At 38.8% G+C, this 27,482-nt stretch overlaps 1 protein-coding gene across 5 annotated transcripts in view; it reads right to left on the bottom strand.

The window, feature by feature from the left end:
• LOC108413716 (NACHT, LRR and PYD domains-containing protein 3-like) overlaps nt 1-27,482 on the bottom strand; it is a 135,344-nt gene that overhangs the window by 18,514 nt on the left and 89,348 nt on the right. For all 5 annotated transcript variants that reach the window (XM_037543558.1, XM_037543560.1, XM_037543559.1 and 2 more), the window contains exons 10-22: nt 22,343-22,456; nt 22,018-22,131; nt 21,693-21,806; nt 21,357-21,470; nt 21,031-21,144; nt 20,695-20,808; nt 20,370-20,483; nt 20,045-20,158; nt 18,057-18,170; nt 16,604-16,720; nt 10,582-12,708; nt 7,634-7,807; nt 1,328-1,501 (exon numbers count right to left, since the gene is read on the bottom strand). In XM_037543558.1, the coding sequence (XP_037399455.1) occupies nt 1,328-1,501; nt 7,634-7,807; nt 10,582-12,708; nt 16,604-16,720; nt 18,057-18,170; nt 20,045-20,158; nt 20,370-20,483; nt 20,695-20,808; nt 21,031-21,144; nt 21,357-21,470; nt 21,693-21,806; nt 22,018-22,131; nt 22,343-22,456 (3,618 nt within the window). The remainder of the gene's footprint in view (nt 1-1,327; nt 1,502-7,633; nt 7,808-10,581; nt 12,709-16,603; nt 16,721-18,056; nt 18,171-20,044; nt 20,159-20,369; nt 20,484-20,694; nt 20,809-21,030; nt 21,145-21,356; nt 21,471-21,692; nt 21,807-22,017; nt 22,132-22,342; nt 22,457-27,482) is intronic.

Raw genomic sequence — 27,482 nt, 5'->3', positions numbered from 1 at the left:
CACCACTTCTTCTCCAGTTGCCAGCATATATGCTAATACCACCAGCAATACAGCTTCCATTCTGGATAATATTACACTGGCTAAATCTTTACAGTTCTTTTGTGGATTTAACATTCCTCCAGCAACATAACAAATTCTAGCCTAATTCTTCTTAATGATCACTACTATGCAAAACTAATGCGAGCTAGAGTCGAGGAAATTTCACTAAATCACTTTACATTTGGTGCTTTACCTAAATACATAATATTTTGGGATAATATGATAATAGGGGCCTTTTTACCCCACAGATCTAATTTAAATTTTTATTTCAAAAGATAAAAACTTCTCTGCACAACCCATCCATAATAGAATATTTTTAACTTTATATTTTTAACCTTTCCTTATAGGCCCTAATATGAATGCATATATCACCGTCATCCAATAAAAAATCACTTTAATTAACTCATCCCAAAGCCACATTATATCAAAATAAAATTTCACAATTAATTTGACCACAGCCATTCTGTAAATATATCAAGATCAGATCTGGGCCCCTCAACTGATCAAGAGAGAAATTACCCATTACATGTTTCAAAGACTATGCTACTTCCATTTCTTTCATTATTTATTATTTTAGTCCTACACTGATGAATGATGATGATAGACTTTTCCTCGTTTAAGTCGGTGAACTTAAGCATGTGTGTTTCAACAACTGGTGTCAGGAACCGAGAATCAGTCAGTCACTGAATCAATAAATCAACAAGAGGCCGTGGACCGTGGTGTAATAGTATAATACTGGAAATATGTTTACAGAGCTTTTGGCCAATTTTCTGCTTTCTCACTGAGTTGTCAACCTCCAGTTTGTCAGAAAGGTCACTGAAGTGGCTTGTCCTCATCAATACTTAGTCCAATTATGTCTGCAGCCTGCTGGCTAAAGCCACATGGTTTAGTCGTTTGTGTTAAATTGCGACGTCACCTCTGTGCTATTAGGTCGTCTCTCTTCTGTTTAGAATGACAGTCACCAATTACACTGTTGTAGTTGTTGCATTGGTCAGTTATTAATTTCAGCATAAGACTTCTGGTAGACAGGTTTGATTAATATTCCAAAACATATTCATGGTGGGTGGGATCTTTTATTTAGCCTCGTCTATTTCACCTTTCTCTTTTCACCTTTTGGAGTTTTTCCCTCATGCTTCACTTTCGTACTCTTGGATCTTGTAATTTTAATTATAATTTAAATATAAAGTTTTCTTTTAAGCATGTTTGCTTCTTTAAATTCACCAAAAACATCATTTTGTTGTAAAAAGATGAGCTGGTAAAGCCCTGAATATTAAGAATAAAATCTCACCTGAGTATCTCCAGTTTACAGTGTGGACTCCTCAGTCCAGCAGACAGCAGCTCTGCTCCTGAATCCTGAAGGTCATTGTTGCTGAGGTCCAGCTCTTTCAGGGAGGAGTTTACCAGCTGTAAAGCTGATCCCAGACTTTCACAAGATGATCTCCCAATATTACATGAAGCTAGTCTGCAAAGAGTGAATATATACCTTATAAAAGCAAATTAGAAAAAAGGATTTACATTGTAATGTTAGACAACACACTTAACTTATCTTGCATGTCTGTAGTTTCAGATGGTTCAACTGGGTGACAGTAGCATAAATAAAGGCAATAAAATCAGCAGCTTGTTATGTTTTCTCACAAAGTTCTTCAAGTTTGCTTTTAATATTCCTTCAGTAAAGTGGCAGTTTAATCAGCTGTAGATGTTTAACTCATGCTTTCATCTTTCTTACCATGTATATGCAGCATTGCAGCTTCTTTACAGAAATATTGTCATGTAAAACAGCTAGAACAGTTCGTTAATCCAGAATAATTTATTTTGTTATTAGTTAAATTTGATATTTCTCTCTAAGAATTCCAGAGGTATTTCAGTTTCAGGATCAGGAACTAGAGCACTGAGGGTGTGCTAGCATGAATGCTTTCATTGCTGTTTTCTACAGCTTTCCATTGGATTTGTAGATTCTTGGTAAACAAGTAAAAAAATCAGACTGTCAAGCCTATTTTTGCTGGATCAGCTGCCTGGCATTATGTGCAGGGTACTCAAGCTGCCCTGACCCAGGTGTTGCCCGAGTTTTACATTTATAGCATTTAGCAGACGCTCTTATCCAGAGTGATTTACAAGAAGTGCTTTGTCAATCTAGAGAAAATATCTTTGCTAGTTACCAATAGCTTAGAGAAGAGACAGTCCTGAGCTCAGATACTGCTAGAAACAAATTGTCACTGCAAACACCAAGAGAAAAAGGGGCAGAGTTGAACACAGAACTCTGAGCCATTCAATGCAATACAATTAAAAATACAATACAATAAACTACAATACAGAGTGCAATACAATAAAATATAATATACAAGTGCAAATTACCAACCAGAAATGTTTTATCATAAAATGTTTTGATATTTATATTAAAATAAAAAATAAAGGGTGTTTTTAAATTTTAAAAGGACTCTTACTGTGACAGCAGTCAGACAATGTCTAGCCTAGACGTTCTAAGAAAAAGTTATCCACTCTGCTGTCAGCATCCCAAATGAGAAGAAAAGGATTTACTCAAAATGATTGATATGCTGTGTCTACTGTTGGGAATGATTCAGTGCAGACAGATTTAGCTCGGTCAGTATTGAGCACTAAATTCACACAGTAACATCACAATATGAGACGCACTCAAAGTTCATTTCAACATGCACACACTCACCAAAGCTTGCTCACCAAGAATGATGTATAAAGTCAAATTCATTAAATCTTTTTTGTTAAATGTGAAAATACAAGCAAGAAACATTCATTCATTCTATGGTTGCCAGCATATATTCTAATAACACGAGCAATACTAGTATTGTACAGTTTACAAGCTAGATAATATTACATCGGCAAAATCTTCACAATTCTATTTGGTTTTTAACGTAACAACAGTAAGATGGCAAAAATGCTGTCCATCGCCAGGCAGACAGACATACACAAGCACACACACTCTCACACCTAGGGGCAAAAAGCATGTCTTTGGACTGTGGGAGGAAACTGGAGAACCCGGAGGAAACCCATGGAGACACAGGGAGAACATGCAAACTCCACACAGAGAGGACCGTGGTCGCCCATCCAGGGAATTGAACACAGACCCCCCTTGCTGTGAGGCAACAGCGCTACCCACTGCACCACCGTGCTGCCCAACAGTGCGCACATCAAATGTAATTCAAATAAACAGGATATTAATTCAGAACTGCATTTTCACAGGGAATCAATAGCTACAACTTGCTTATACCATGTTAAAGGTTAATTTGCTAATATTTAATATTAAGATTATCTTAGCTGTCATAGTCAGATCTGCCGGAGTCGTTAGCCACACTCTGTAAATGTTTACATCCCCTGTTTATGTACAAACGGATAGAATAAAACTAGTTCTATCTCCCTGCTTTCTGTCCGAGTATACAATCACCCATATGTCCGGCCGGACACTGAAGGACGACAGACTGCTGAGCCCTCCTGCTACCCACTTCAGACCAGCTGCCCATGCCCCAGCTGCCACCACCTGCCTTGAACTAGCTGCCCACCCCACACTGATGTTCTCATAGACTCTCAGCTATTCCTAATACCAATATTACAGCTTTTAATATTAGTAGCATAATCACTTGTAGGTAGTTTGACCAGAGGAGGATGGGTCCCCCCTGGTGAGCCTGGTTCCTCCCAAGGTTTCTTCCTCAGCTCTGAGGGAGTTTTTCCTTGCCACTGTTGCTCCTGGCTTGCCCACCGGGGGGGGGGGATTTTGTACATTCTTACAATCCTGTTAAAACTTTGTCTTTTCCAAAATTTTGTAAAGCTGCTTTGTGAAAACATCCGTTGTAAAAAGCGTTACAAATAAATTTGATTTGCTTATTAATTTAAAAATGTATTCCAAACAGTGAAGACCATTAGACACTCCTATGTGTAATATATAAAAATATGTCCATGTGTTTTGTTGACATATAGCTGAGCATAATATTGGAAATTTCCTGAGTCACTGGCTAAATTTCTGTTTACTCCTCGAGTTCAACCTCCAGAAGTTCATCAGAAAGGTGGTTGGAACAGCTGGTCCTCACTCAAAACTGGGCTCACCTTGGTTTGCAGCTTGCCAGCTAAGATGACATGATTTAGTCATTTGGTGACTGGTCATGGTCAGGGTGAAGCAACAATTTTTAATAGTTCTATTTAAATGATTCCTGGAGAGACAGCTAGGTTAATTAAACAAGCAAACAAGCGCGCACACACACACACACACACACACACACACACACACACACACACAACAAAGTCGTAACATGAGAACTAACTTCTGCTTCTAACTTACTCAAGTTAATTATCTGTTAATTAATCTCATATTAAGCTCATTAATTACTACTTTGTTTCCCTCCAAGTAAAGTCATGATCTTCTCTACTGATGCATTAATTCGACTACACATTCATGATTAAGAAGAGCTGATACACATTACTGTAAATCACAGGAGAACCTTAACTGGACATGCTGGTCAGGCCTAAAACACAGGTCACTTACTCAAAGACATATGCAGACAGGTTCCACTGATAAGAGATATACTGTACACACATATTGGCAGCATCTGTCACTTTGTTCTCTCATCATCTTAAATTTTAAGGTGACAGAAGGGCTCCTTTTTAGAGCACTGCCATGAAATCCACTCTTAGGTCCCAAAACAACCTGTCACTGGATGAGAAGTGTCAGTGTGAAAGACGGTTTAGTTTAACCAAAGAAAAGTGAGTTGTGTTCAGCTTACTGTGTAGAATAATTTAAAATAAACAAAATTAATTAAAATTAAGAGTAATTAGTCAATCTTAATCATGAGTTCACAGTCTAATTAGTAGAAAATGATCATTTCACTAGAAGAACACAAAGCAGTTATTAATTAATAACAAGAAATCCATCCATCCATCCATTCTCTAAGCTGCTTCTCCGTCAGGGTCACAGGGGGGTGCTGGAGCCTATCCCAGCAGTCTACGGGCGGAAGGCAGCATACACCCTGGACAGGTCGCCAGTCCATCGCAGGGCAGACAGACAGACACAGACAGTCACTCACACCTAGGTGCAATTTAGCATGTCCAATTGGCCTGACTGCATGTCTTTGGACTGTGGGAGGAAACCGGAGAACCCGGAGGAACCCCACGCAGACACGGGGAGAACATGCAAACTCCACACAGAGAGGACCCCGGTCACCTGGCAGGAGAATCGAACCAAGGGCCTCCTTGCTTTGAGGCGACAGCTCTACCCACCACGCCACCATGCCGCCCTTAACAATAAATCAGTAGAATAATTTACAGATAAATAAAAGGAGAAATTCATAAGTACTAGTTTGTATGTTATTTATATGAGTAAAATCTCTTCATTAGTGGTGTAAAAATCAGCAATTAGTTCACAGTTAATGAGAAACTAAGCTGAACCAATGACAAAGTAACTATCAGTTATCAATTACCAATTACTTAAACAGTAATTCATGTTTAATGAGCAGTTAATTATTATATTAGTATTTAATTACTTATTCTAATTTAATTACTTACTGTCAAATAATTATCCATTAATGTGCAATCCTTAACAGAAAGTGTCACTGATTCTTCTTAATAGGTAGGTTGGCTGATGTTCATGAGCCAAAATGTATTTTATTTTAGTTTGTTTATTTGTTTGTTTGTTGGAAGCAAGACAAAAAAAACACTAACACTGTTTACTTGCATGAAGCTGGTACTTTGTTGGGGAACTAAAACACTGAGACACTGAAATGAAATAATAGACTGTGGGAAGAATTAACAGCATTTAGAAGAGTAACACAAATTGCCACAGTAAATCTAGAAATCTAGAACGTCCTACTAACATGATTCTCATATCCTACAAGAATATATCAGAGGGTCCTATTCTAGCTCATTCCTAGTAACAATGCAGGTGTGTTTGCAGTCACAAATCTCACATATTTGAAGTAAAAAGTCAAAAATCATACCTGATATAAGAAGGCACTCTTTTTATAGTGAGCTTGGCAGAAAGGCACTTTCTATTCTAATGTTTTAGACTTTAAGTTGAAGGATTTATTAAAAGATTTACTAAAAACTGCAACATACAAATCTGGGGATCAAGTTACATGCATACACATATGATATTAGACTATTTCTATTGAAATGGGGAGAAAAATTATATTCCAATGACACTGACATGGTGATGGCGTGTTAGGGTATGTTGCACTGGTACGAGCAGATCAGATACAGCAGTGTTGCTGGAGTTCAGTGTCACTGCTGGACTAAGACTAGTCCACCAACCAAAAATACCCAGCCAACTGTGTCCTGTGACCACTGATGAAGGACTAAATGATGACCAACACAAACTGCAGCAGCAGATGAGCTACTGTTTCTGACTTCACGTCTACAAGGTCGACCAACAAAGTAGGAGGGTCTAACAGAGCAGACGGTGAGCTGATACAGTTTAAAAACTCCAGCAGTCCTGCCATTTCTAGGGTTTCTAAAATGCAGCATATTTAATGCTGATGTTATCACTCCTTAATGCTTTTTACTGGTAGTTTGATTTCTGCACTGTAAACACGGTTCTGTACAAACAGTTTACATCTGCAACTGAACAAGATTCTGTGCTTTTATAAATAATAATGTTATGCCAGTTATTATTGAGATCATATAAATCATCATAAGTACAATAATAACAATATGATTATTAGATGCAGACACTGGTTAAGAAGACAAACTGTTTCTCCCACTTCCATTCAGTAAATATACCAACTTCCATTATTTCATATTCATTTTCAGGTGTCCAGTTTCTACACAAATAAAAATATTGACCCACACACACCAGCGCAACACACACAGACACATCACCACCACGTCACTGTCACTGCAGTGCTGGGAATGATCCTCCACCCAAATAGTACCTGCTCTGTGGTGATCCTGTGGAGGTTCTGACGATTGAAAATCAGGGGACTAACAAAGTATGTAGAGAAACTGTAGAACTACAAAGTGCATCTATATGATAAGTGGAGCTGATAAAATAGACAATAAGTGTAGAAACGAGTAGATTTTAATATTATGGTGTATTGGTGAACACTAATGTGCTCTCTGTAGCTGTAGATCTTTAAATGGGAGAAATATTTTCTGATAAGACCGACTGCGAAAGCTGGTTTGCAGAGAAAGTATTCTGAAGTGTGGAGCTGATGTGCTGTAGCTGAAGTTTTTTTTAATTCATTAGGGATATTATCCGACCTAAAGCAAATAAATCTTTCTGGATTTCAGACTAAATCAGTCCACAATGTACCAATGCTAGCAAGCTTCTGTGTTCACTGACATTAGTTACCCAGTAAGCTTTGTTAAAGTCTGCCTGTGTCATCATTTTATTTCTGACATCTTTTACAACTCAAGCACCAGCTGACAGGCATTACAGCCTACGTATCATGTATACATGTGTTTTTTTGGGGATAAAGCTTTGCAGGTAACACTGAAGGGAGGGGCTACATTTAAAATAGATTCTGCCAAAATCAAAGATCCACCTTTAAATAATGGTCTAAGAATTTTGAGTGCAGAATTAACGGTGCTTTCACAGCCTAACCTTTTCCATGTGGGAATGAATTTACAGAAAGCTTACCTGAGAATCTCCAGTACACAGTTTGAACTCTTCAATGCTGCAGTGACCAGCTTCCCTCCTGAGTCCTGCAGTCCAGTGTTACTGAGGTCCAGTTCTTTCAGAGGTGAGTTTGTTGATTTCAGAGCAGAGCAGAGAGTTTCACAGGAGTCCATAGTGAGTTTACAGCCTGTTAGTCTACAAGACAAAATGTTACAATTAAAACAAAGACTTGAATTCAAGCTCACATGAAACAGGAATAACATTCCACCCTTTCCATTCCTTTCTCTGTCTTTGTTTTACTCTTTTAAAAATTCACTATTTTCATTTCTGGATGTACATTAATTCCCATTGCTGAACTGAAACAAAACATATGCATGTATTTTTTTCTTGCTGCTATATTACAGTAGTATGTATTACTAACCATGGTTCCACATTTTCTCCATGCAAAGGATCATGTTATGGTGTTTCACATATTTAATGTCATTTCTATGCATTTCTAGGGCTTCTAAAATGCCACAGATTTAATGCTGATGTTATCATTTCTATATATGTGGACAAGATTCTGTGATTTGGGGAATATAATCTTATTCCTGTTATTATTAAGATTACATGTTCATCATAATTGTATAATCGTGGCAATATTTCTTTTTCAGTAGTGCATGTCCATAAAAACATTTTTGTCCATAGACCAAATACAAAGAGTCTCTAAAATAGGTGTATAATAAAATTAAAAACTTATTTTTTTCTGAATTATTTATCTGAGCAGACTTGTGCTCAGATATTCTGGAGGGCAGGGACTGCAGGGGGAAAAAGGGAAAGCAAAACATGATATAAACTTAACTAAATGTACAACCCACTATGTGTTGGAACCCACTATGATAGTTAAAAGGTACTATGGAACATTTTTTTTGTTAAAACTGAAAGAAGTAGCATTATTGAGCATGAACACAGTAAAATATGGTGAGTGAACACCTGTGTGAGTCGTCCTGTAAAGGCTGAAACAATCATTTCAAACAGATACAGGGGCAGATTTTGCAGGTGTTCTTGACCACATCTCATGTCTTTGTATGTTAATGTTAATATGTTGTATGTTTAATGTTAACATTACACGCACAAGAACAAAACAAGGTTCAGCTTGATGTTTAGGTCCCAAATGCAAAATCAACATTATACTGATGAAGATATGATGATAACAGTAGATAATTCACAAGAGACACGTCCTTCAATTTCTTTTCAATGACTCTGTCAATGCACTCGCAGAAGTTATCTACTTGTGTAAGTCTGATGCACAAAGTTAAAAAAAATTCTTAAATTTCCACATTGCTATTATGCAATTTTACTGTCATTTTTTTGGCTGTTGTTCATAATAACTGCATAATGGAATGTGACACTGTCTTAAAGAGATCGTCAGGGTTTTGTCAGTGGGATTTCCAGCACTGCAGTGATGTGCCAGGTCAGAGTTACTGAAGAGTAATCTCCTGGGTGATATGGCCAAAAATCTTATCATGATAAATTTAATATCGTTTGATATTGCTCCACATCGCACTAAATGTGAAATCATTATTTATTGCGAGTTTGAAGGCTGATATTTGCTTTTGAGTGGTCAGTTGCTGTTTTAAACTATCTGTTATATTCAGAAAATGACAAACGCCAAACCGTGGAACATTTCACAAATCTGTCATGGGATAGTGGGAGAAAGGTTCTGATTGGCTGTTTTTACTAGCTGGAAAAGCATGCCCACAATTTTTTGTAATAATCATCATTTAAGAAAGAAAACAGATTATTTTAGTTCTCTCATGACGAGTGTTGAACTGTTTACTTTCAGCATTAGCTTATAAAGAACAGCAAACATTAGCTGGCTTGGTGCATCAATGATGGATCACACCGTCTCACTGCCATCACTCCTACCACATCCATGTTCAGACACCAGCTAGCAGATGTCTAGATTTCTCCAGTATATCGTAGTGTTTGGGCGGTGAGCCACAATATATCTGATGCTCGCTGTGTAAAAGCATTAACTGCAGTGTGATCCTCTCACAGCAAACAAACAAAGTCCTCTTTTAGGTATGTTTATTATGTTTAAACATAAATCAGAGCTTGTTTTATCTTGTTTTATCTGCAGTAGCATCAGTTTGCCATGCTGTGCAAGTGACGGAGCGCTGCTTCAAGTTAGCCAGTAAAAACAGCTAGCCTGGAAAGATAGCATTCTCCCTCTCTCCAATGCCACAAATACAGCATCCTTAGTTTACTTTCATTTAAAATCAGTGCTGTAAGCTGCATGAACTCACTTCTTCCTTTATGTTCATGAAAATGCACTAATCCTAGAATATGACTGAGCGCTGTAACAGCGCTGTAGTTATGAGTATCAGATGTGATTTAATGCTGCTAAAGCTTGTTAGGATATAAGGAAAGAGGTGAGTTCACTGTAGGACAGTACAGTTATGCCATTTATCTAGTCATTTATTGCACGTGGTCACAGGAGAAAAGATCACCGATCACTCCACTCAAACAGGGAATGTTTAACTGCATGTTTCAGGTGTTAATAAAGAATATTTGGCCACTCATTTTACTCGTTGTCCCAAGCAGTCATGTTGAAAAACTCTGAAGTGCGTCCTCTGGAGGCAAAAGCGGAGTAGAGTCACTTTCATTGTACTTTAGCAACAGCCATTATGGGTTTTCAACGTGAAAGTGTGAGAATGCTCTATTACATCTTTTCTTATATTTCTATCAAGGAGAGTTATATCATGATAATTATCGTTATCATTTCATTGTCCAGCCCTGCTCCACAGGTAATGATGTTGCACCTAAATTGAATATCTCTAATATATACACTGAGGCAGTGTGTTACCTTTTTACTTGTATGCACAATGTTAGCCATCCTATCCATCTACTAAATAGAAAAGATATTTGGCAACTTGTCCCTCATCAATTCAAATATTAAAATACATTGATTCAGATGTAACACTCACACAGCCTTTCTGCAGTTGCTCACAGCTGGAATCAATCTCAAAAATCCGCTCGCGTTTGTGTTGTAATTGTTGAGGTTCAGCTCATCCAGCACTTCCTCTGAGGTCACAAGCATGTAGGCTAGTGCTAAACACTCTCCAGCAGAGAGATTCTGTCTTGAGCCTTTATTGGATTTTAGGTAGTTCTGAATTTTTTTGGATAATGTCTGGTCATTCATTTCAGTGAGACAGAGGAACAGGTTGATGGATTTCTCTGAGGAAAGATTCTTTGTTGGTATTAGGCGTTTGATGTACTGAACTGTTTTGCTGATGCTCTCTGAGCTGCTCACTGTTTGAGTCAGAAGGTCTTTTAAGAGCTGTTGATTGGTCTCCAGTGAAATGCCCAGCAGAAAGCGAAGAAATAGATCGAGGTTTCCATTCTCACTCTTTACAGCTTTTTGGACAGCTCCCCTTAGCAGATCTTCCAGTGAAATGCTGTCAGACTGCTTTTTGTTCTGTATCTTAAAAACTCGCAGTTCCTCCCTGTTCTGGCTCACAAAGCAGTGAAACACATAGAGAGCAGCCAGGAACTCCTGAAAGCTCAGATGAACAAAGCAGTAGACCTTCTTCTGGTAGAGCAAAAATTCTTCTCTAAAGATCTCAGTGCAAATGCCAGAGTACACTGAGGCCTCAGTGACATCAATGCCGCACTCTCTCAGATCTTTTTCATAGAACATCACATTGCCCTTCATCAGCTGTTTGAAAGCCAGTTCAGCCAGTTTCAGAAGTAACTTTCTGTTGGATCCCAGGAGATCCTTTGGATTTATCTCACTATTTTCCTCATACTTCTCATTCCTCTTGATTGTCTGAGTGTTCAGGAAGTGTGAATACATTGCAGTGAGAGTTTTAGGGATTTCTGTAATACCCTGTTTCATTATGTGCTGAAGCACAGTGGCTGAGATCCAACAAAAGACTGGAATGTGGCACATGATGTGGAGGCTCCTTGTTCTCTTAATGTGTGAGATGATGAAGTTGGCTTGGTCTTGGTCACTGATTCTCTTTCTGAAGTACTCCTCCTTCTGTGGGTCATTAAATCCCTGAATTTCTGTCACACGGTTGATGTACTGACGAGGGATCTGATTGGCTGCTGCTGGTCGAGAGGTTATCCAGATGTGAGCAGAGGGAAGCAGATCTCCTTTGATGAGGTTGGTCATTAGCACAGACAGTGATGATACCTTGGTTATGTCTGACAGGTTCTCACACTGTAAGAAGTTCAGAGGAATTCTGTTTTCATCCAGGCCATCAAATATGAACACTATTTTACACTCATCATATATCTTTGTGTCCAGGTCTCTGAACTCAGGATGGAAGTCACACAGAAGTCTATGAAGACTGTACTGGTGATCTTTAATCAGGTTCAGCTCTCGGAATGGAAGCACAAACATCAAATCTACATCCTGATTGGCTTTTTCTTCAGCCCAGTCCAGAATGAACTTCTGCACAGAGACTGTTTTTCCAATGCCAGCAATGCCTTTAGTCAGTACAGCCCTGAGTTTCTGCTCTTGTGGACCTTTATCTTCTTCTCTTTCTTCATACCTCACATCTTCAGCCATCACAGTTCTGATGATGTCTTCTTCCATTTCTCCTACAGGGCACTGTGCAGGTTTAAAGATATCTAAACAGTTAATTGGTGTATCTTGACAGTGTTGGTCCCAGAGTGTCTTTTCAATCTGTAAAACTTCATGTTCTTCATTCACTCCTTCACTCTCTCCCTCTATGATGTAGAGCTGAGTGTAAATCCTGTTCAGGAGGGTTTTATTCTCTCTATTTATCTTGAATCCTTCAAATAAGCTCTCATATCTGTTCTTCATGCTGGTTTTGTGCGTCTCTATGACTCTGTGCAGAACATCACCCACTGCTTTCTGCTTATTGGACTCCTGTATGTGTTGATGTAGAACAGGACGAGACCTCTTAGACCTCTTTCTGCAGTGGGGACAGGCAAAGACTCCTGACTCAGCAGACTGGCTCCAGTAGCTGTTGATACAATGTCTACAGAATGTGTGTCCACAGTTGATGGAGACTGGATCTGTCTGAATCTGCTCACACACTCCACACCTGGACTGATCCTGAAGTGATGCAGCTCTCACACAGCTAGAAAAAGAGAGAAAGAATGGAAAAATGACAATTAAAATTGCCACCAGCAAACAGTCAGAGGTACAGTATGGTGTGAAAATCTTAGGCTCCCAAGAAACATTTTCAAAATCTATTTATTTGTGTAGTTTGTTTTTATTTGCTGAGAAAAGTGTTAATATTTGAATAAACAAAATGTATAGAATATTTATTAATAATGATATATATATATATATATATATGTGTGTGTGTGTGTGTGTGTGTGTGTGTGTGTGTATATATGTACTTGTTACTTTTTATTGTTTTTCTGTTTATTTGAATTATGAATATGACTTTATTCTAATGTATATTGTGCTAAACTCACTGCTGAGGTAAATTGTTTAAAAATGTGCTTAGATGCCTAAAACCTTCGCACAGTACTGCAGTTTCAGTTTCCTAAGCCTGTCTAAGCTTTAGTTGCTCCACCTACATTATAATAGAGCATCATCCACTCTGCAGTTATCTGAAATACTTTTCTCCTTTTCAGGATGGCAGGTGTGGTTATACCTCAACAAGCTCTAAAACCTAATAAAATGTTTTGTTGCTTGTCAGAATCCTGCACAGCGGGTACTGTAACCTACATGAAAGTGCTGAGTCGCACTGCTACAGAATGTTCTGACAACATATTGGGACTTAGGATATTAGGATAAATATTCAAATTAAACAGACGATGAAACAAATATGATTTATTTACCTTAAAGCCACACACAACACATCTGACATTTACACCATCCAGCTTCACCCAAAAATCTTTCATCACTTCAAAATACTATCATCAATTGACGATTTCCACTGTGTTTCCCAGCATATATTTACCAGTTATGTGTAGCCTTTAAATTATTAATCAATACAGATCTTTTTTATCAGGTTAAAAAATGTCTAATTTGCCATGATCAAATGAAAATGGATTCCATGCTTCTTAAAATTATTATTACCCTGTTCTTCAGTGGTCAGGACCCCCACAGGACCACTATAGAGCAAGTATTATTGGGATGTTGGATCATTCTCAGCACTGCAGTAACACTAACATGGTGGTGGTGTTTTAGTGTGCGTTGTGCTGATACGAGTGGATCAGACACTGCAGTGCTGGAGTTTTTAAACACTGTATTTCCACTCACTTTCCACTTTATTAGACACAACTACAGGACACTGCTGCTTGGATATTTTTGGTTGGTGGACTGTTCACAGTCCAGCAGTAATAATGAGGTGTTTAAAAACTTCAGCAGCACTGCTGTATCTGATCCGCTTGTACCAGCACAACACATCCTTACACTCCACCACCAATGCAGTGCTGAAAAGGATCCACCACCTTAATAATACCTGCTCTGTGGTGGTCCTGACAACTGAAGAAAAGGGTAAACGGGGCCTAACAAAGTATGCAGAGAAACAGATGGACTACAGTGTGTTACTGTAGAACTACAAAGTGCTCCTATATGGTAAACGGAGCTCGAGAAATGGACAAAGATCATAGACACACAGTATGTGTACCTAATGAAGCGGCCAGTCAATGTTTTGTTCTATAATACTAATTATGAGACAAATACATTTCTTAAAAGCACAGTCAGCATATACTATATATGCCATGGTCTATAAACACAGTCGTTGACTAAAATAGAGCATATTATATTAGTGCTGGTTGTCAGAAGTTATCTGAAGCAAAGTTTCAGGTGGCTTAGAAATGGCAAGGTCTGTTACACTGTCAGAAAAAGGACACAGTGCAGTTAAATTTTAGTTCCCCAAGATGCAACAATATAACTGTACCCTAAAAGATACTGTGCACCAAAACTTTGTTTTAAACCCAGGGGAAGGAGGCATATCTGTACATTTTCATTTCCTATATAGAAAAAAACAAAAATAAAAAGCCTGGAGGCAAAGTACAGTCTCCTCTAAAAGCACTGGAAAGGCAATGCCTCATTTGAGTTTGAGGTCAAAATAGAAATATGAGATGACAGATCAGAATTTCAGACTTTATTTCCTAATATTTACATCGTGGTGTGTTAAACAACTTGGCACCTTTGGTGGTAGACCAACAAATCTTTAGGTGAGCAAAAGTATAAGAACAAATAATAAAAAATAATGCTTCGTATTTGGCTCCATATCCCTTACTTACACTAACTGTATTAAGCAGCAACCGACTGACATCACAAGCTTTCTTCTTTTCCAGGTGTTAACTGCAGCTTGTTATAGCTGTTGTTTGGTGTGGGGTTCCCCACCCCTCCTTTTCAGGAGGTGAAGGGCATGCTTGGCTCTCATCGTTGACTTGGCCATTCTAAAAGCTTCTACTTTTTCTCCCTTGATGGAGTAATTTGTTGTGCTTTGCAGTGTGTTTTGGGTCATAGCCTTCCTCCCAATTATTTTTCTATAAAGTTGCAGGCAGGATGTTTCTGTAGACTTATAACTTCATTCTGCTGCTACCATCATGAGCTGGTTGGTGTAATGTAGTGAGTAACACCTCTGCCTTCTACGCTTCTACACTATACCAATAAGAGTCCTTGGGCAAGACTCCTACCTTTGCCTACCTGTGTAAAATGTAAAATTTAATATGATGCCATAAAGATTACTGAACCCATTCTGTGCTTTTGAGCTTTTGGATATTGTGATAACAATAGAAACAATAAGTGGAGTAATGGAATATGCCACCTTTAAAAAAGTGGTCTGCCCTTCTAGCTTTAAGCAGAAGCTGCCCAGAGCTCCAGTTCTTATCGTTCTGTCCCCTCATACTATCATCATATGCTGAATTAATTAGCAATCACAATTAATTTCTCTAAACATATCGTTTCTCAAAAAAAATCTGTTTTGGACTCATCCGACCACAAAGCATTGTTCCAATAGCCTTCTGGCTTGTCCATGTGTCCATCTTTAGCAAAGTGCAGATGGACAGCAATGTTCTTTTTGGATAGTAGAGATTTTCTCCTTGCAGCACTGCCATGCACACCATTGTTGCTCAGTGTTCTCCTGATGGTGAACTCATGAACATTAACATTAGCCACTGCAAGACAGGCATTTAGTAGCACACTTGCAAGCACATTTGTTGATACATTGTGAAGCTCATAGATACTCAGCATTCCCTGAACAGCTTTTTCCACACAGGCATAGAAAAATGAACAAAAACTGTATTCATGAAGGATTCCAACCTCTTTCCCTTTTCCTAACATTCTATCATTACAGGCTTACTCAACAAGAGATACATTTATTTATTTTTATCAATTGTCCAACAAAATGCTGCACAATCAAAAAAGAAACAAAAGTTATTCAAGTTTTGTAAAATTATCAGCAAATAAAAATTTACCTTGTGCAAAATATGTCAGAGCTGGCATTTCTTCCTTTGATCCTTCATTAGTACTCCCAAACTGCAAATCATGTTAGTCAGTAACTCACTTAAGTGTATTTATTTATATATGATCTCTGACTTTGTATTATACTTAATCTTATTTACTCTTAACTTTTATTTTTTGTTTTACTTCTCCTTAGTTCTTTCTTTGTCTTTTACTTATTTATTTCTTTTCTCTCATTTTATTTTTAACAGTTTTGTATCATTACATTTTAATTTGTATTATTGTATTATTACCTTACTAATCTCTTCTTTTGATCTTAATTTCTTATCATTTAAACCTCAAGTTTTATTTTGATCTTTTTTTATATTTTATTCACTGTCATTTTAAATTTTCTTTTAATTTAAAAGGATTAAATGTAGTTTTTATTTTCTTTGTCATGTCAATCCCTGTTTTTGTAAATGTTTGGTTACATTGAAAATGAGGGTTGCCCTCAATGTACTTCCGAGTGAAAATACAGGTTGATTGATTGATTGATAGATAAATGGTGAAAGGATTAATTTAAATCTCTTTTTTTCATGTCACTTTACAGACATCTTGCTCACCTCTGCTTAGTACTGTTGGTTTCACTACTGGAATGAGTAGGTAGAAACATCCAGTTGTTGCTCATCATAGACACACAGTTGGGCTCTGGAATTTGTTCTCTGAGTGTATCTTGAAATCTGGAAATGGGATGTGGTGATGAAACAAATGTGAGTATTAGAAGCTTCATCAGACAACTGCTAATATAGATGGAAAGTAATAAGAAACATCTTTGGAGATCATTAGTTACCAGGGCTGGACATCATCAAGGTTGATAATGTGCATTCAAACCAACACGTATACACTTATGTTTAATTTACATATGCATATCTTTTGAATAATATTAATATAAACATTTTTGCAATGATCATAATATGATGCCAGAACTCTACAACTTTCAAATAATTTGCAGGTAGCAAATGATATTATGATGTTAGTCAGTGCAGGCATCAGTTAGCTGATGTAACTGGCGGTTGGGTTGGTTCTTTCCTCCGAGCGCATTCAGCTGTTTAATGACATTGTGTTAGCGGCATGTTTGAAAATACCTTTACATGTCTTGGAACAAGCTTGTCCTAGCTTTCCCCCCCTAATGCTTGTAGTATTGTGTGATTGGGGGAGTCCTAACTAGTGGGTGGAACTGGATATGACTAAATTGGGGAGAAAACTTAATTTTAAAAATAATGTAAATCTACACTGCATAAATGATCTGTGAATGCAATTCCAAAAAATATATACATAACCATTGATTCCAAACTTTTAGAAGTATTTGTGATGAAAAATACCCTACCCATGATGCCTACCTATGAAATATGACTATCATAATCAGCTCAGTTGACCCAAGACTATGCAATCAAAACAACAGGTCAACAGATCAACCGTTACTTTTCCAAGACCATTATCTTCCAGAACAAGCAGCCTTCTCACACCCCTCTGCTTTAAACTGCTGCTGTTGTCAGTGCACATATGCACTTTATTACAATATACATGTTTTATAAATATGTTTGCATTTACATTATATTTCTATTTGTTGTTCAGTTCTCTTATATACTGTATATATGTACATCGGTACTCCAGTACTTGACTGTATTTATTCTTATCTCTTACTCTTATTATTCTTGCAGTTTGTTTGTGCAATGTCTATTTTATGTTTATGTGGATTTATTTTATGCTTCCTATGTACATTTTATTGGATTTACTTGAAACCTGCACCAAGAGAAATTCCTTGTACATTTGGTACTTGAAAAATAAAGATTCTGAAATGCTGAGATAAAATATTTGAGATTTTTTAAGGAAACACCTAAGCACATTTTTAAAGTGTAAATAATGTCTTGTATTTGGATACATGAAGATACATGATGTAGATAAACACAGATTTTTTTCAGTGGAAGTGATTTAATACCAGGGCAAAGAAGCAAATGGATTCTTCCTGAGAAACGTCCTGGTCAAACTTACTACCATTTTGTGATTGTGTCTCACCTCTGGTCAGTAATGGTTCTTTCATTACTGAAATGATGAGGGAAAAACATTGAGTTGTTACTCTTCATAGACACACTGCTGGACTCTGGTAGATCTGCTCCAAATGTCTGCAGTCTGGAAATGAGATATGAGACAAGAGTTTAAATAAGGGCATTTAAAAACAGCTACATCTGACAACTGCTAGTAAAGATTAAAAGTGAAAAGGCATGTTTTTGGAGATTAATGTAATAACTGGGTTACCATTTAATCAGGATAACATATTTGACCAAGTAGTTAATGAGAAGTAATGAGAAATGAAATGGTGTAAACAGCTGAAGTACCTGGCGAATATGAACTATGTGCTTGTCTACAGAACGGCTATAGACAAAGATGTCATCCAAGTAGATGAACACATGGTTGTCAATAGCCTCCTGATAGACCCCGTTTATGAAGCGTTGGAAGACAGCTGGAATGTTCATCAACCCAAGCGGCATTACAAGTAACTCGTTATGGCCTGAGAAGGCTTTCTTCCACTTGTCTCCCTGGCGATTTTGAATTAGATCATAGGCACTGCGCAAGTCCAACTTAGTAAAGATGGATGCCTACTGCAGTGCCTCAAAGGCTGAGGAGGACATTAGAGGCAGCAAGTAGTGATCCTTGACCATGATTTTATTAAGTCCTCCATAGTCTATGCAGGGTCGAAGGCCACCATCCTTCTTCTACAAAGAAGGAACCAGCTGATGCTGGAGAAGACAAAGGGTGAATGAATCCCAGGGCCAGTGCCTCCTTAATGTACTCCTCCATGGCCATCTTCTCAGGGAGAGAACAGCCTTCCATGAGGGGGGGTTGTGCCAGGGAGATTGATAGAACAGTCATACGATCTGTTTTGAGGCAATACCTGGGCCTTGCCATCACTGATTACCTTCGCTGGGACCTTGGTCAGATTGGGACATGTGGTGGGAACCTTAGATGGGGTTGGGACCGGTACAGGAATCTCAAGGCAAAAAGACCATATATTGAGGACCCCAGCTAGCCACTGATCAAGTCAGCCAATCCAGATACAGACTGTTGTTGCAGCCAGGGGAAACCCAAAACTAGCTGCAGATCCAGTGCCTGGATAAGCAGCAAACAAATTAACTCTCTGTGCTGGCCTACCACAAGGCTGACTGGGTGGGTTTGCTAGGTCACCCATCCATCCCCCAAGGGACAACCATCTATGGCATACATGGGACAGGTCTCCCCAAGTTTGCCAAGGGAAGATTCAGGGTCTTGGCTAAGGAGATGTTGATAAAATTACTGCCTGCCCCTGAATCAGCAAAGACCTGAAGTCACCTGTCCCCGTGAGGAATAAATCAGATGTCTTGGGGGACTGGGCTTGGTCCATCACAGATCCTCCTGTCTGCAGTGTACTTAGGCTTTTCCCTCAAGCTCAGGACAGCTGGTGTAAAAATAGTCAGGATGCCCACAGTAAAGACCCCTCTTGCATGCAAAACTCGCACACCTGGTGACACAGGTGGATGCCTCCTAATTGCATAGGCTGCTCGGGGGGTTGGGAGACGAAGGAGGCAGGGATGAACATGGGCACACCAGATGGTGTCTTCTCACAGAAAAGCCCGAAATCCCATTACGAAATTCATGCAGCCGATTGTCCATTTTTAGGGCCTGTTCATTGAGTTTGTCTAGGGTATCTGGTATGCCCTGGGTGACTTGTTTTTCCAATCTGGGGTTGCCCAGGCAAGGGCACAATTGGTAAGGAGCGAGATGAATGCTACTTTGGAGCATTCAGTGGGGAATTTTGTTGCTTGAAAGCTAGTTCACCATTGTAACACTCTGGAGAGGGTAGCCTGGGTTCAGACTTATAGTTAGGACTTTGGACTGATAGAATCACAGGAGGGGGAGATCAAGTGTTCAAGCAGGTAGGAAACTACTCAACTATCAAAAATTACTTCCAGTAGCATTAAAAAGCAAATAGAAACATCTTGTTAAAACTTGTTAAAAACTGTTTTTACCTCTGGTCAATAATAGGTTTCTCAGTACTGAAATGAAGAGGCAGAAACATTGAGTTGTTGCTCTTCATAGACACATGGCTGGGCTCTGGAGGTTCTGATCTGTATGGATGCAGTCTGGAAATTGGATTTCAAAATCAAAGTAGTTTATTAGACAGCTAGGAAGGACAACTGCTAATGTAGATAGAAACATGAAAAACACAGATTTGGAGATCATTAGTTACCATGACTGAACTGGGACCATAATTCAGGCTGGGAATGTTAAACCAGCCCAGCACTCACACCTATACATTAAGTAGATGTTTTCAATAACGTGCTTATGTCTCACCTCAAGTCAGTACTGGTCTTTTCATTACTGAAATGAAGAGGCAGAAACATCGAGTTGTTGCTCTTCATAGACACATGGCTGGGCTCTGGAGGTTCTGATCTGTATGTCTGCAGTCTGGAAATTGGATTTCAAAATCAAAGTAGTTTATTAGACAGCTAGGAAGGACAACTGCTAATGTAGATAGAAACATGAAAAACACAGATTTGGAGATCATTAGTTACCATGACTGAACTGGGACCATAATTCAGGCTGGGAATGTTAAACCAGCCCAGCACTCACACCTATACATTAAGTAGATGTTTTCAATAACGTGCTTATGTCTCACCTCAAGTCAGTACTTGTCTTTTCATTACTGAAATGGAGAGGCAGAAACATTGAGTTGTTGCTCTTCATAGAGACATGGCTGGGCTCTGGAGGTTCTGATCTGTATGCCTGCAGTCTGGAAATTGGATTTCAAAATCAAATGAGTTTAGAAGCCGGCTAGAGAAGACAACTGCTAATGTAGATAGAAACATGAAAAACACATATTTGGAGATCACTAGTTACCACGACTGGACTGGGACCATAATTCAGGCTGGGAATGTTAAACCAGCCCAGCACATACACCTCTACATTACAGAACACTTAAGTAGATGTTTTCAATAACGTGCTTATGTCTCACCTCTGGTCAGTACTGGTCTTTTCATTACTGAAATGAAGAGGCAGAAACATCGAGTTGTTGCTCTTCATAGACACATGGCTGGGCTCTGGAGGTTCTGATCTGTATGTCTGCAGTCTGGAAATTGGATTTCAAAATCAAAGTAGTTTATTAGACAGCTAGGAAGGACAACTGCTAATGTAGATAGAAACATGAAAAACACAGATTTGGAGATCATTAGTTACCATGACTGAACTGGGACCATAAATTCAGGCTGGGAATGTTAAACCAGCCCAGCACTCACACCTATACATTAAGTAGATGTTTTCAATAACGTGCTTATGTCTCACCTCAAGTCAGTACTTGTCTTTTCATTACTGAAATGGAGAGGCAGAAACATTGAGTTGTTGCTCTTCATAGAGACATGGCTGGGCTCTGGAGGTTCTGATCTGTATGCCTGCAGTCTGGAAATTGGATTTCAAAATCAAATGAGTTTAGAAGCCGGCTAGAGAAGACAACTGCTAATGTAGATAGAAACATGAAAAACACATATTTGGAGATCACTAGTTACCACCAATGGACTGGGACCATAATTCAGGCTGGGAATGTTAAACCAGCCCAGCACATACACCTCTACATTACAGAACACTTAAGTAGATGTTTTCAATAACGTGCTTATGTCTCACCTCTGGTCAGTACTGGTCTTTTCATTACTGAAATGAAGAGGCAGAAACATCGAGTTGTTGCTCTTCATAGACACATGGCTGGGCTCTGGAGGTTCTGATCTGTATGTCTGCAGTCTGGAAATTGGATTTCAAAATCAAAGTAGTTTATTAGACAGCTAGGAAGGACAACTGCTAATGTAGATAGAAACATGAAAAACACAGATTTGGAGATCATTAGTTACCACGACTGAACTGGGACCATAATTCAGGCTGGGAATGTTAAACCAGCCCAGCACACACACCTATACATTAAGTAGATGTTTTCAATAACGTGCTTATGTCTCACCTCTGGTCAGTACTGGTCTTTTCATTACTGAAATGAAGAGGCAGAAACATTGAGTTGTTGCTCTTCATAGAGACATGGCTGGGCTCTGGAGGTTCTGATCTGTATGCCTGCAGTCTGGAAATTGGATTTCAAAATCAAATGAGTTTAGAAGCCGGCTAGAGAAGACAACTGCTAATGTAGATAGAAACATGAAAAACACATATTTGGAGATCACTAGTTACCACGACTGGACTGGGACCATAATTCAGGCTGGGAATGTTAAAGCAGCCCAGCACACACACCTATACATTAAGTAGATGTTCTCAATAACGTGCTTATGTCTCACCTCTGGTCAGTACTGGTCTTTTCATTACTGAAATGAAGAGGCAGAAACATCGAGTTGTTGCTCTTCATAGACACGTAGCTGGGCTCTGGAGGTTCTGATCTGTATGTCTGCAGTCTGGAAATGTGATTTATTGACACAAGAAAAATTATTTAATAATTGTATTTAAAAACAGCCACATCTGACAGCTAATAAGAGATTAAAAGTGAATAAAAACATGTTTGGAGATCATTGATGTAATTATTGGTTTTCCGTTCAATCAGAATAACAACTGAATATTCGACTAGGTAGTTAATGAGAAGTGATGAGAAATGAAATGGTGTAAACAAGGGACACATGAAATGGACATGAAATGTGGTGTTCCACAAAGATGTTGGATATTGTGATGGTAAAATGAGAAACACTAAATTATGAGCAGATAACAGGAATGACAACATTCAGCAGATTCTGTGTACATGATTCTAGTTGTTCAATGAATTGAAAGAGCAAAACTTTGTTTTCTTAAATCAAGTGCCAGATATTACAAAATCACCACTTGTAAGTATGCAAAGAGCATAATAAACATAATATAATACTTAAAGCTACTGTAGTACACCTGCAGGCATCTTTTGTGCACTGTAAAGCTGATTCCCTGAACAGCTTCTTCTACTTAGGCCTACAAAAACGAACAATTAAACTACAGAAAGTTCACTTTAGTGCAGTGTACAGAGAGCAAAGAAAGTTCAGGCCTCTTCACTTTTTACAAATGGTGTAATTCTGTAGTCTTACTCTGCAGTGCATTACTTTTGTTTCTTAAATCTGAATAAAGGCAAAAACAGTTGCTTCACTATCACTGGCAGTAAGAAGTGAAATGTGGTCCATGTACAAGAAAAGGCAGAAGGACGCTTCCCGGTGTCCTGCTAAAATTCAGCACTGTGCTCTGACTGTAACTCACCTCAGATCAGTACTGTCGACATTATTGTAATAAGGATGCTGAAAGTTGTTGCTCCTCATGTACACATAGTTTGTTTCTGGAGGTTCTGCTCTGAATGTCTGCAGTCTGGAGATGTGATGTGGAGACACAAGAAGAAGAGTTTAATGTGGGTATTAGACGACAGCTTCATCAGACAAATGTTTAATATTAATGAGAAACAGGAGTCAGATGATCGGAGATCAATTCAGTCAATTCAGTTTGTGGTAGTCCTGAGTGAAATGAATGTTAAAAAGAGCACAGTAGTGGAATAGAATGCCCTCAAATGATGGAAAACACATACTGTATAATAAATAAATTAGTTCTACCTAAATATAATAATCCAGTAGGTTAACATCATAAAGTGGCGGCACACAGTTCCTGTGAAAATTCAATGTACAGCGTTCAGAATAAGCTAAATGAAGAAAAACTTACTAGCAGGTATTACAGTGTGGTTTTTTTGTTGAACAGTGCACTTTATAAACTTCACTGGATGTATAACCAGAAAATACTGATGTAAAAAACATTCTGATTTGATGTAATTCAAATGGTACATTTTTAAACATTTCTATTTGACAGAAACACTCGTGAACTGCAGTACAGCACAGACAAAGTAATAACATTAAAAATACCATTATTTAAAGGAACGAAAAGACCAGCTTCATTTTAAATAAGTAATTCTGCAGATTGGAGACTGGTCACCCACTGAAGTTTGAGTTTACCCACCTTTTCTTCATTACTACATTCCTGACCTCAGTCTGCTTATAACACATACACTCTTACTCAAGCTTAACATTTTAAATATGTCATAGTTAACTGCCATACCGTACAGCTGAGAATGCTGGGAATAAACATTATTAACCAGTTTCCAACTAGAAAAATAAATATTCTCCCTAGAATTAGTAACTCATAGTAACTCACTTTGAGTCAGAGGTTCCGTCTCCACTGCTGAAGTGATGAGGCTCCATCATGTGGTTTTCTGTCTTAACAGACGCAGCAGGACACTGGACACACTGTCCTCTGCTCACTGTGAACAGATTTACATTTACAGTGTGAACAGGAAACTGAATCACAGGTGATCATGAACTGGATGTCACTGCAGCATCAGCCGATAAACTGATAAAGAAATAAATTCCTTAGTAACTTTGTGGTTAAATTTCCTGCTGCACCATCACATCTTCTACTGGTAGACATTACACACGTTTCCCTACTAATACTAAACATCATCCATTACAACAGACTGGCATTCACCGTCTACTGAATAGAGTCCAGCAGGGGTGCCAATGAGGTCAGATCTGGTCAGGGAGAGTACTTCCAATAATGTAAGAGCACCCAGAGGTGGTGAGTTACTAGTTACTCAGTTCTATGAACTCAGTAACATTTTCCCTGATTTGTATGTTGAGTGTTTTCAAATGATGATGCTTTTACTTCTACTCACAGATATTAAGGTAAAAGAGTGCAGTTTTGATGAGGTTTAAGAGCTTCAGATGTAAGAGAAGAGTAAAATATAACTCCAGGATTTCTAGCAACTAGAGGTGGATCCAGGTTTTTGGAGTTTGGTCAACAAAAAGTCACCATGAAGAAACTCTGATTTCTTCTTTCTGATGGACAGATACAGCCCTGCCTGGATAACCTGTGACTTTTCAACAAAAACAGCTGTTTATAAACTTCTAACATACATTAAAACCACATATATGATGTGTCAAAGGACAAAAATTCAAAAGAACCAGTGGGTATAAACCGTGGCTTAAGCTGTCTTACAGTGTTCCTGTACACAGTTACATAAAAGAACTTACATGTTGTGAAGTTTCAGTGTCTGCCATCTTGTAGAACAGCTTAAAAACTCCACCACTGAGTTTAATAAAGAATCAACAGATACAAACACAGCTTTTCTCACTTTAAACTCCCAGATAATCTATAACACAAAAAGATATCTAAATCATTTAAGACCAACTGTCTGAAATCCAAAACTTTTACATCTGAGATCGTCTCTGTTCCTCTAAAGGCGTCAACATGTCCAACTTACTTTCAGTTTGTCTCTTCCTGTTTCTCTGATCAAACCACCTGACCTGCGTCTCCTGACTCATCACACAGCGCATGTCGCCCTCTAGTGTAAGAAGTGTGAACTCCCAGAAATGTCACACACACTAGACCTTCACCACCTCCTCCAGATACCACAGCTGACCAGCTCAGCAGGACATTCACTGCAGTTGAAGATGGAAACAGAGCTCCATCCACTACAGTCTGACCAAAACAAGCAACCAGTAAATAACCTTCACCGCAACAATCTCTACACAGGACTCTGTACCAGTGGGTTTTAACCGTATCAGCAAGGGAAATGGCAGATGCAATATTAAAGACTTCATTATATCATTCTAATTTAAAAGGCAAAGTGAAAAAAAAGCTCAGAACCATAACAAAGCAAGACCATGAGGCAAAATAAAACAACGCAATGAAAAACACACACCAATAGTGGCACCCTCCCAGCATGCCAGCATGCCAGGAGCACATTGAACCATCAGGTAGCTTTTATTAAAGTCTGGTTGGAGTCATCTGACAACAGTAAGAAGGTTTGAAGTGTTTGAATCTGGAGCAGCACTGGTCATCCGAGGCCTTTACTGGCCTCCCACTTGCTCGCAAGCTTCAAACGCCTCGACGGCAGAGGGCAGCTGTAACCTTTCTGAGGCAGAATATATTTCCTTTTCCACACCAGTTTCACACGACAGGGGAACATGTTTTCCTCATGCACATACACTTGAACAAGAAGCAGTGAAACAGCGTTAGTTTGTAAAAGCTACCATGATGCTGGGTCCTACTCTCTCTCATTTAGCTGTAGTGCTGCCGGTCTTAGTGCCATTGGATTAGCTATGGCATAGTTTACCTACTGCCCCCCAGTCCTCTTAACTTCTACCCGTTACAAAGGCAGTCTGACCACAAAACTAACTGCTTGCTTCTGTGTTTTTGGACCCATTACAGGGGTGTGTGTTCATTTGACTTTGACATAGTTCTCTCACTTGGTCCATACAGTGTTTCAAGGGGATTCAGACTGGGCGTAGTGTTTTTCGGTTGTCATGTGCACACCAAAGCGAGCTCAGACTCTGTTCATACAGCAGATGAAAGTGGCCCAAATCTGATTGTTTGTGTTTGGTTGTTCACATTATCTGTTAAATGTGATCTGTATGCAACATTTGTCTAAACAGACCATACTCCATGCGCAGAAGAACAATGCTTCACATTGTTTCACATGGCTCAACCAGAGGTAAACCATCATGAGGCCAGTCACTCCTGCAGGATCAGCTTCATCTTCACCAGCATCACAGGAGCCATCATGAAGCTTCGCTGACTGACAGCTGGGCTCATCAGCCAGAATGTGTTTGAGCTCAGTGTAAAAAGTGGCGCAGCCACTTCTTTGATCGCGTCCTCGGATTCTTTAAACTTTCCTTTCAGACTTTTAAATGTTCTTTGACGCTGAAGCCTCGTTCTCCTCCGGCCGCATTCAGCCATTTCTTTCAAGATCTCTTCAAATGCGGAACGGTTGTGATAAGCCTTTTCTAAGTTTTGTACAGAAATATCACCCCAAACGTTTGAGGTCTCAGCAGCGGGAAATTATGACCAATGTCGAGTTGGATTGACATTCATATGTGGTACTGAATCCGATACGTATCCGATCTGCAGCTGTGCGACCAGATCGGAATTCATGCTGCTTCAAGAAAATAAATAAATAATAATAAAAAAAAATTCTCAGTTTAGCATTTGATTTGTTGTCTTTGTACTAATTTCAGGTAAATTTAGGGTTTAAATGATTCGCACATCATAAAGGGACTGTTCCAGTTTCATGTATTTAGACCATGGTAACTGTTGTACCAGCTACAATGTGGGGCAATGGCAGCTTGGTGATTGATTATAGGGCTCTGGGTTCAATATATGGGTCTGCTAAGTTGCTGCTATGAGGCCTTTGAGCAAGACCCTCAACTTTTTCTGCTCCAGGGGAACTGTATCATGGCTGAAGAAGAATTACAACAAAGGTATTTATTCTAATAAAGAGATAAACAGGGTAATTGATATTTTGTGAAAATAACCAAATATCATCTATTTTCCAAGCCATTTCTCCGTCAGGGTCGCGCTGGAGCCTATCCCAGTGGTCATCAGGCAGGATACACCCTGGACAGGTGTAGATGAAGAATGTATGTACCT

Source organism: Pygocentrus nattereri, chromosome 12, assembly GCF_015220715.1.
Source record: "Pygocentrus nattereri isolate fPygNat1 chromosome 12, fPygNat1.pri, whole genome shotgun sequence".
Taxonomy (NCBI): domain Eukaryota; kingdom Metazoa; phylum Chordata; class Actinopteri; order Characiformes; family Serrasalmidae; genus Pygocentrus; species Pygocentrus nattereri.
Note: the sequence above shows the minus strand (reverse complement) of the source record. Positions and strands in the feature narration are given on the sequence as shown.